Source organism: Parambassis ranga, chromosome 4, assembly GCF_900634625.1.
Source record: "Parambassis ranga chromosome 4, fParRan2.1, whole genome shotgun sequence".
NCBI lineage: Eukaryota > Metazoa > Chordata > Actinopteri > Ambassidae > Parambassis > Parambassis ranga.
In genome coordinates this window covers 10,627,290-10,637,082 of record NC_041025.1, presented here as the reverse complement: position 1 = coordinate 10,637,082, position 9,793 = coordinate 10,627,290, and the positions used below count along the sequence as shown (strand labels likewise).

The following is a 9,793-nucleotide window of genomic DNA, read 5'->3' as shown; positions in this document are numbered from 1 at the left end:
GCGTTTATCCAGACAAAGGAGACATTTTCCTTAAGTATTTCCCGACTTTATTGAAGTCTTCTGATATGGAGGGAGTAAGTGCTTTCACAAGACAAGAGTTGCAGCATATGATGCAAAGAAAGTGTAAAATCATGTGTAATAAAACAGAAAAATGGGAGATGTTGGAACATGTGGGCATTTGTTTACTTTTATGAATGTTGTAACCTTTCCACATTTATTCATCCAATGATGTTTTTTTCAACAATATATACATGATAACAACGAGGTGACTGAGGAATCAGGGAACTCATCGTTTCTTTTTTTAAGTAAAAATAAAAAACTCAATATACTGAAGTATATTTGTACATTTGGCCCGTTTGTCTCCATGTGTTCGTCTCCCTGTGGACTGATCTACAATCCATTCCAACCCCAGAATTAACAGTTAAAATTAAAAGGTAATAAAAAGCCCTGATTAAGGGTCTACATAGGCAAACTTAAGGTTGTATGTGACTTGGTGTCCATTGTCCCACGCATACAAAACACCCTCTTTGGGATTGTAGTCAATCTGCGTGGTGTAGGTATAGTTATTGGTGAAAGGCATTCTGGGAATCATCTGAGTGTTCGTGTGTGTGTCAAAGGCATACTCCAGGTTGGCGTCCTTTTTGTTGTAGCTGTCAACAGCGTACAGGACACCGCACACAACAAAGCAGTTCCCGAAGTGGTTCCTCCTTAGTCCAGTCCTCCAAGTGGTCTCCCTCTGCATGCTGAGGTCTGAGGGGTTTAGTCGACTCAGCACAACCACTTCCTGTAAGAAGCCCTCATCGTCCAGCGCTGGGTAGATGATCCACAGGCCGCTCTCATCCACAGCAAAGTCGATGTCTGAGTGGCTGCGCCACTCCCACGGTGACGACGTCTCTTCAAACAGGGCATCATGCAGCAGGGTCCAGGCGGCCACGTAACGCTGCCGCAGGTTATACTTGATGATGTCACGGGAGAAGGCGCGGTTATAGTAGAGGGCGCCATCGTAGACCACATGTCCTGTTCCAATCCAGTTGTACGGAAGCTTGTAGGAGTTGGTAAAACGACCTTGAATGAGGGCAGCAGAGGATGAGGCTTATTAAAAGCAGAAGAAAAAAGACAAGCTAGTTCCCTAGAAGAACCAGATCTTACCTTGTTTGAACACCTCCAGGTTGCGGAACTCCAGCAGGTTGTTGCCGTAATAGAAGTTGGTGACGTAAATTTTGTCACTATCAGACTTTGGATCCTTCATCCACGCTCCTTCATTCCTGCCGTAGGTGTTGTGTGTTACTGGCTCAGAGATGGTTGCCAAAGTATCCTTACACTCCCCTGTAAATAAAAGAGCCAGAAAGCTATGGATGGAGGATTAAGAGGCAGTTTAACATCCAGCAGACCTACGTCAAAGAGTCTGAAAACAATTAAAAGGCTTTTGTTTGAACCAGTCTGACTCATGGAAAGGGTGAGGCTGCCCCAGAGGACTAAGCGGTGACTTTAAAATTTTTGTAATTTGTAGAAAAATATTGCTTTTTTATGTGAAACAATACAAGATGAGGTGGCAATAAGTGGTCTGTGAAGTGTGTTTCTGCTTCAGTAGCTACAAATCATGATCATCATCATCACCATCATGGTACAAAATTACTTATTTACCAGGTTTTCTTGAAGTCGATCCTTCCTGCCGTTGCATTGGCTCATCTAATTCATCCTTCCCCTCTTCTTCCTCCCAGCTGATTTTGTATTTCTGTTTAACTTGAGCAGCCTGGCTGGTGGAGGGGGAGGTTGTAGAGGAGATAGATGCAGATGTGGTGACTGGCAGAATGGTGCTGGGAGGCAAAGCTGGGTCTGAAATATAGGTTGACCCGGAGTCTAGTTGTGGTGCTGTAACAGCAGCAGCAGGTGTTGTGGGATGCACTGGTGCTGAGGTCTGGGCAGCGAGGGTCGTCAGGGCCATGCTAGACGTCTGGCTGGTGGTCGCAGCCTCAGTCACTGGAGTGATTGGTTCATCTACAGTACTGCCAGGTGTTTGCATGTGGTGTTTAAGCGCCAAACTGGAGGTTTCCATTACAGAGGCGGGTGTACGTGTAAATGTTGGTACAAATTTGTTGGAGGCTGTAATTTCAAAAGGCTGTGCAGTGGTTATTATTGTAGTTTTGGTTGTTTCCTCTGGTGTTACTGTTGAAGAAGGTGCTGCTGGTTCAGCCATCAGAGGGATCGGCCACTTGGTGATTCCAGCAGTGACACTTTGAGTAGTCTGTGTGTGTGTGTCTTTCTGTGCTGTAGTGGCTGGTCTAAACGTGATGCTTCTCATCGTAGATGTGTCCCTCTGTGCACGAGTAGACACATCTACTGACGTGGTTCCAGTGGCACTGATGAACTCAGTATGAGATTTTGAGGTGGGCTCATTTTCGGCTGGCTTTGCTGAATGGCTGGTCTTCTTAGAAGAAGATGAACTTGTGGTCTTTGGTTGAAATAGTCGTGTTCCTGCTCTCTTCCTGGGTCGGGGGGCTCTGTGCTGAAGAAGATTCTCTTCAATAAAGAGGTTGATTGGGCCATCACCGCTGAATCCATCATACTCGAAAACTGAAAGAAGAAAAGGTTTGAGCACGACAAGAAAGACAAGACATCATATTTGAACTTGCAGTGCATAAGTGGGTAGTAACCACTGCATCAACTGTACATTTAGCCACCGACAGATGCTTAATGTGCAGCTAAGCTTCTGTGTCTATCTCTCAGTGTTCTGACATCAAGTATCCATTCAGAAAGAACACTTCACTGCATGAACCCATTTTTTGTGTTAAAGCCATTTCCATAAGAGATACTCATGGTTTACACTTACAGTTCTCTCCAGGCTCCCCATCGTCTGCCACCATTGGATCTGGATCTGATTTATAAAAAGTCATTCCTCGGATGATCATTCCATTTGGCTTGGTCTTCGACACCTGAGAAGCTTCTTTGTCAGCCTCATTTTTGAGAGTCACCTGAGGTCTGACCTCAATGATCTGACCAGAACCATCTGTCTGCGGTAAGGATGGATTTTCCACAATAAACGTCCCTTCATACTTTTCCTGTTAGTGACAGACAGACAGACAGACACAAATAAATAAATAAATAACAGATCAAATCTGAAGCAGGAAGTCAGTCTGTGAACTGTAGCTGACGTCTGCACTACACAGTTTACACTAATATCCTTATCGGAGGGTCATTTTGCATCTGGGTGTGAACATCCAGCTAATCTGTTACTTACATCTAAAGCTGCATGCCCAGAGCAGTACTGCTCTCGGCAGACAGCCATTATAAAGTCATAGGAGACAGTTCAAAGGAGACTAAGAATGGGTGGAATGGGTCAGACACGGAACTTTAACCCTCTTTGTTGAGTCTTTTCCATGTTTTCCTAGGTTTAGGAAAAGATCGGGATTTAGTTAAAATACAATATTAACCATGTGTTAGAAAGCCTTTGTGCCTTCAGCTTAGCATCTGCCTTATTTTTATTAGAGGTGAAACTATGACCAAAGACTGAACTTTTAATTCAAACAATTTGTTCAATTTTAGTTTGACTTTTTAATTATAAACTTATTGGATACCTCTGACAAGTTCTCGTGAGAACACATTAATTTATTGAATCAACTGCATGTGAAGTCCAGGTCCATGCAGCGCTGCTGGACACGTTTATATAAAAGCTGTCAGGGATCAGGCCCCAGTGGAACAGTTTACTGCTCGGAGCTCTGTTATTGTGCCAGATCTACCAATTACCTCAACGACTTTTGCACATTCTTAAAGCTTGACAATAATTTTATAAAAGAGTTTGTGGAAAAAACACACAATTGTTCTTTTTTTGGAGTATTGTGAGCTGCAACATGTGAATCCAATCATTTATTTCTTATTTGTCCTTGTCCTGAATTCAATTATTCGATGCACCTGTACATTCTATAAAGGTACCAGTGGTTATGTACTGTGTCATCATAGTGACCCCATCTATTAACCCTGTGGTATCAGTGTCACACTTACCTCTATGTTTTGGTAGGCTGCCGCCCCGCTGACCTCGCCTAACGTTTCCTTGTCCTGGTGCTTATGAGGAGGAGGAGTAGGTGGGCTTTCAGTCGCATGTGCCTCAATGGAACGGCTCTCCTGGAGGTTCACCTCATCTGTGGTTTGATTCAGAGCTACTGCCTTCATTCAGTCATGGACAAAAGAAGAGGAATATATTATGCAGGTTTTATGGAAAACAGGCTGAAGTTATAATAACAGGTGAGAAATTCAAGAGATGATACAGCACCACAAAACAGAAGCAGCTAAATGGAACATGGCTATCATTTGTTTTTGTTTTGTTTTATTTTATTGTATTTTATATTATACCTGCTTTAATAAAAAAATATTAATTTCACCTAGGGGAAAAATAGACAAGCATTTTGTTGATTTTGCACATTAACTGTCAGGACCATGAGTTCTTTCAGTTGCAGCCTGAAAACTGCTCCATAGGAAGTTTTTACTTGGACCCAGTAAATCCAAAAAACACCACTGTAACCGCACATGATCATATCTGCGTGTGATTTAGGCCTGTGTATTAATATCCACATTGTTAGTGTACCTTTTCGATGTGCTCCACACGATCCAGAAGCCTGTTGGTAACAGAGTGCAGCTTCAGTAGATCCATGCCATAGAAGGAGCCCTCCAGCAGCTCCAGGATGGTGGACAGCTAAAATGATCAAGGGCACTCCGTCAGTAGAGTTTACCACTGCAAGACATGCCATGCGTAAAATGGCCATCTTCGCATCACAGTGAAACACTGGGACTCTGTGGATTTATCTTTCTTTGTTTAAAATTCCTCCAATAATCCAGACATGTCTAGATATTAACAGAGAGACAGAACATAGTGGGTGTAAAATGGACAGGGTGAAACGTCACCTTGACATTCTCTTTTCCAGCTTCCCTAAGTTTTTTTAGCCTGAACTCCCCCTCGCATGGGTTGACCGCTGACGGAGGAGCGATGCAGGCGCACTTGCACTCTGGTCCAGAAGTGATTGTCTCCACGGTGTAGAAGTCCTGCGCAGTGGCGCTGCCCTCTTCTATCCGCCGACAGGCGCTTCTGCTCAGGGGTCTGACAACACATTTACACCGACAGTCAGAGCCTTCCGAGAGGGCTTTCACTTTGTCATAATCACCCAGCAGCTACAAAGAGAAAAGGACGGATGTGTTTTCCACCATGCTCAAAAACTTTGAATTTTACGCACAAAATGTTAAAAGAATATCCATAAAGAAATTATGTTTAAAAAAATGCAACAACTGGAAGTTTTCTCATACCTTAGAGAGTATGCTCTCCTGACCATCCACCTCCTCCTGCAGCCCGTCATTTTGCTCTGCGCTGCTTTCAAGCTGAGACCTTGGATCTGTACCCGAGGGCTTTGGCGCTGCGGAGCTCCATGAAAGCAGCGCGCAGCATATCACAAAGACAACGCATAACTTAGACATGCTGTGAGGCTCACAGAGCTCCGACAAGAGAAATGAAGCCGCAGCTCAGCAGGCACAGCCTGTCATTAATCACTTCAGCTGCAAGAAAATGTCATAGCCTACTCCTGATTCCAAACCAGAGCGTGGACAAAGATCCAAGAGCTGGCATCCAGTTGAGAGACTATTAGCATTATAGTTTCATAGTCACAGTGAATGAAAGATGCAGAGTCTGGAAAACCCGTGCACTCTGTGAGAGAGCAGCCGGTCCGGAAGAGCGGTGCTGCTGACAGGAGGCGGACCTGATCAGACTGGCGAGGAGGAGCTGAATCCCCTCGAAAGACTTTCAAATATGATGCGCAACTTTCCATCAGCAATACATTAAAGTGACACTGGAGGTGTCACTGTAATCACCATTTTTAACAGGAAATTAAAGTTCACACGTAGTTTAACTTTAAGTACAAACTTACAGCCTGTTGAATATGAATAAGATTTCCCTCAGTGGCTGAGCATCAGCACACTTTCAGCTGTAGTGTTGCTGCCCTCTACCTGTAGTGCTGTTAAACGACAATAAAGCATCAGCATCGAAAACTATGCAGGATGTTTATTTGTGTTTTAAGGCACGTGTAATTTATGGACTTGTGTTTAGCCTTTACACCTGTAGTGTAACCTGTGGGTATACAGAGAAGGAGCTGAGGTGGTGAGTTAAGGCACATGGTGCCATTTCAGTCCAAGAATAACAGAATATAATAAGATAGATTGACATAAAAACAATAAAACCCTGTGATCTGACACTAAACCAATACCTCTGCCTTTTTGTGAACATTATTCAGTGAATAATCAAGTCTGACATTAAATGACTCAAATTGCAGCACATACAATTAACATGGTGCATTCACACTGCAAAATCTAGTAAAAGCCCCCAGGTCACTTCATTTAGTCTACAATGACATTTCACCCAAAGACAACAAACGTGCCACAACCTGTTTGTCAAATGTTGTCTTAAATATAAACATGATTTATTACAATTATCCCAAAGTAATATGAGTCTTAATTATTCTTGATGTCTCATGTATGAGGTTCAATATATTATGTGTAAAACTTTGCATCTTCAGTTCAAAGAATGGCCGTTCATATTTTTAGCACCCTTCATGTTCTATTCTTTCCTCTGCTGCCACGGGCAGGATGAGGTGAGAAATACGGCTCCATAGTCCACCATACTTGTCAAGATCCATCCTATCAAAAGACACGGGGTGACCGTGAGAGAGGAACTTTTTCTGAAGGTGGTCATCCACCATCTCCTCCACAGCATTTAAGCGAGTCTTAGCTGGAATATCTTCTTCTTCTCCCAGAAGAACTGTGAAGATCAGAAAAGTCTTTTTGTATGCAGCATTCTCATGGTCACAGTAGCGATAGAAAATGAGGGTTGAGCCTGGAGGCAGCTCTTCAAAGCGATGAATAACAGCCACAGGTTTATCTCCCTCAAAAGCCCCCTGCAGCTTGCTGTCAATGTCCAGCTTGACTTGGTCACTGTCCTGGTTGGCCTTGCTGGCTCCATCTATATGGAGGACGGAAGCGTTGAAGGCAGAGGAGAAGGCAGAAGCCAGACCCTGAGCCATGCACTGCAGTGTCCTCTCAGCTCTCAGGCCTGCAGTCAGGATCAGACTCACTGGTTCTGTGGGCTGGGGGGTCTGGAGGTGTCTCTGCAGGTGGATCTTGCTCCTAATCCAGAGCTCAGAACGCTGGTGAGGGAACTGAGTCTTTACTTTTTCCATCTCCTTCAGGAAGATGTCTATTTGCCGGATGTTTTTTTTCGGTGGTGGTGATTCAGGTTTGAGGAACTGCTGTACCAAGATGGCAACACAGACAACCACCAAGCCCACAACCATTAAGCTCCAGAGTCCTGTGGAGAAAAGGCCTGTGATATGTTTAACAAATACTATACAATGTAATTAATAAGCTATAGTATGTGGCCAAAAGTAAATGGACACCATGTGCCACTTTAGTTCTAAAGGTGGGAAATCTTCATGCTGCAGTCTGATAGATGCATCTACTAGATTGTTTGCATTGCTGATTTATTGTCCATGATTTATCAGTTGATGTATTCTGACATTTTATGAACAACTCAGTGGGAAATGAAGGCCAGCAAACACATGGTGGCTAGGCGTCCACTTACTTTTGCTTATATTGTGGATAATAGCTGTGTAAGATTACCTCCTCCAGACACTCCTGAATCAGTAGGTTTTGTAGTCGGCTGAATGATAGGGCCAATGGTTTCAACCTCACATCTCTGTATATCTGACACCTCCTCAGCTGGCATGTCATCAGGCGGTGGTGTCTGTAATGAGGTTGTATTTTCCTGTGTATCATTTTCTTCGACTGGGGGTAAAGCACTCTCCAGATCTGACCAGAGGGAGAATAACAAAAACAAACCAATCGCATTTAGAGATGAGCTAAATGGTTCCCTGTTGTGTATGATGAGGCTCAGAACCCCAAAGCTCAAAGCACTTTTCAGTGATTTCAGAATAGAATAGTCAGACTTACTCTCTTCGGTGTCAGTGGCTGAAGATTCATTGTCAAGCTGAGGTACAGGTCCATCTACCTGGTCGTCCTTTTTGTCACCCAGCATCGGTGAAGTAGTTGTCTCACGTGCTTTCTCATCCCTGTTGTGCTCTTGTGCTAAAATAAGAACAATTTCACATCAGCTTTAGCATTTACAGTCACATTTAAAAGGGGTTCTAAAATGTTCAATGCAACACACTTTTTGCCTTTTCACAGGCAACAGTTCACTCTAAAAGACACCAGCTATGTAAAATGTTATATATCAGCACAGGCAAATACTAATGACGTTCACAGACAGGTGATAACGCCTGGAAGATACTACAAAGCAACAAAGAATTGTAAATTAAACATACAAGTTCCCTTTAATTACAGCTGTTGCAAAATATTCATATTTACAACGATTGGTTGTAACACTCGGACAGAAACTCTCACCTGAAACTGACTCGGCTCTCACAGCCTGCTCTTCATTCTGTGGTGACTGCCTAACATAATCACCATGACATTCACCGTCATGCTGACAGCTGGTGTTCTCCTCAAGCGTGCTGTCCTCTTCTGTAGAAGACCCTATATTCTTTTTAGCTGATTTTAAATCTGCAATTAAAACAGATAATCAATAATCATATAATAATCATCTGACTACATGGTATATGGTCAGATTTTTTTTCTCTTACTTTCAATGGCCTGCTCCACATCCTCATTTTTGTCACTTTTAGCCTCTTTGCTTACAGATCCAGGTGATGAGGCAAAATCTTATAGGGAGGAATAAAAGCCAGTTTTATTTGCAAGAGTGGATACAGGGAAACTTTGTCAAGACACACTGAATGGTTTACAATTCACTTTCAACAATTTACCTTCTGGGTGTTGCTGCTTTTCATTCTCTGCAAACTCTGTTGGATTGGGCTCTTCAAACTGCTCAGCAGGCTCTGTACTGTTCGGCTGCATCTCTTCTTCCTTGAAATCTAAAAAAACTGTAAATTAAAACTGCTACAAGTTTCTAGTTTCGAGGTGACTCATGGCATTTATGTTTTAATGTTTTATTACCTGTTGTTTCCTGGTGGGCTGCCATGACTTTGGATAGGAGGTTCACTAGGTGGTTCAAAGCTGCTTTAAATAACAATATATATACGATATAACATTTGTTTTAAATACTAAGACACAAGCACATTTATTAGCTTGCTGTTCAAAGTCCAGGTAAATGTACCAATCAGCAGGGACAGGTTCAAAGTCAGTCTAAACTTGAAAAAAGTTCAAAACTTCAAGTCTATACATAACAAAACAATCAATATAACTCAAAGTCAGACTCGTTAAACTGCATATGACGTTTATTCCCCTCTCGGGTTCTGCTAATAACACACTGGGGCTAACTTAGAACATTTGTTCTCTGCGAGTAAACAGGTTAGGCAACCCAACCCAATAGGAGAATAAAAATGTTCGCCAGTCAAAGAGTTACTGGACAACTATGTTCACAGGGAAAGAATTCTAAACACCGCATGGATCAGGCTTAAATATGTGGTAAATCAAGCTAACTAGGTTAACTGGAAGGTAAAAACAGCTAGGCTAGCCCCGTCTGCTAATTTACACAACAGTTAGCGAAGCAAAACATAGATTTAGGCAGTAAGAAGTGTATTCTTGCATACATATTTGTAAGTAGTAATTTCGGATTACCAGTTTAAAACAGAGACAACGATCACATCGCTGTAGATTTTTGACCAGCGTTAGCCTTAGCGTTGTATGTTCGTGCGTCGCAGTGACAGATCACCGGGCGGAACGTTTTACATTATCGTTGTATCTGAGA

The 9,793-nt window shown here is 42.8% G+C and overlaps 2 protein-coding genes across 2 annotated transcripts; both read right to left on the bottom strand.

Annotated features, from left to right (window-relative positions):
• Nucleotides 1-73: 73 nt before the first annotated feature.
• olfml2ba (olfactomedin-like 2Ba) lies at nucleotides 74-5,691 on the bottom strand. Its single transcript, XM_028403288.1, has 8 exons — nucleotides 5,293-5,691; nucleotides 4,897-5,160; nucleotides 4,580-4,687; nucleotides 4,000-4,161; nucleotides 2,831-3,059; nucleotides 1,645-2,574; nucleotides 1,150-1,326; nucleotides 74-1,065 (listed from the first exon to the last, which is right to left on the bottom strand). Exons 1-8 carry the CDS (start codon nucleotides 5,458-5,460, stop codon nucleotides 452-454), a joined length of 2,652 nt encoding a protein of 883 aa, XP_028259089.1. The 5' UTR covers nucleotides 5,461-5,691; the 3' UTR covers nucleotides 74-451.
• A 728-nt stretch (nucleotides 5,692-6,419) lies between these two features.
• LOC114434250 (torsin-1A-interacting protein 2-like) lies at nucleotides 6,420-9,792 on the bottom strand. The gene is made up of 8 exons (XM_028403310.1): nucleotides 9,664-9,792; nucleotides 9,040-9,102; nucleotides 8,850-8,966; nucleotides 8,670-8,747; nucleotides 8,431-8,589; nucleotides 7,981-8,115; nucleotides 7,651-7,839; nucleotides 6,420-7,354 (listed from the first exon to the last, which is right to left on the bottom strand). Exons 2-8 carry the CDS (start codon nucleotides 9,062-9,064, stop codon nucleotides 6,576-6,578), a joined length of 1,482 nt encoding a protein of 493 aa, XP_028259111.1. The 5' UTR covers nucleotides 9,065-9,102; nucleotides 9,664-9,792; the 3' UTR covers nucleotides 6,420-6,575.
• Between the last annotated feature and the right edge of the window lies 1 nt (nucleotide 9,793).

What these genes read in the sequence shown, in the direction of transcription:
- olfml2ba (XM_028403288.1), bottom strand. Translation starts at nt 5,460, where the DNA reads ATGTCTAAGTTATGCGTTGTCTTTGTGATATGCTGCGCGCTGCTTTCA. An exon ending in GTGTGGAGCACATCGAAAAG is followed by an intron (nt 4,162 to 4,579) that starts GTACACTAACAA and finishes GACTGAATGAAG; the next exon opens with GCAGTAGCTCTGAATCAAAC. An exon ending in CCTGGAGGTGTTCAAACAAG is followed by an intron (nt 1,066 to 1,149) that starts GTAAGATCTGGT and finishes CCCTCATTCAAG; the next exon opens with GTCGTTTTACCAACTCCTAC.
- LOC114434250 (XM_028403310.1), bottom strand. Translation starts at nt 9,064, where the DNA reads ATGGCAGCCCACCAGGAAACAACAG. An exon ending in AAAGCAGCAACACCCAGAAG is followed by an intron (nt 8,748 to 8,849) that starts GTAAATTGTTGA and finishes CCTCCCTATAAG; the next exon opens with ATTTTGCCTCATCACCTGGA. An exon ending in GAGAGCCGAGTCAGTTTCAG is followed by an intron (nt 8,116 to 8,430) that starts GTGAGAGTTTCT and finishes TTCTTATTTTAG; the next exon opens with CACAAGAGCACAACAGGGAT.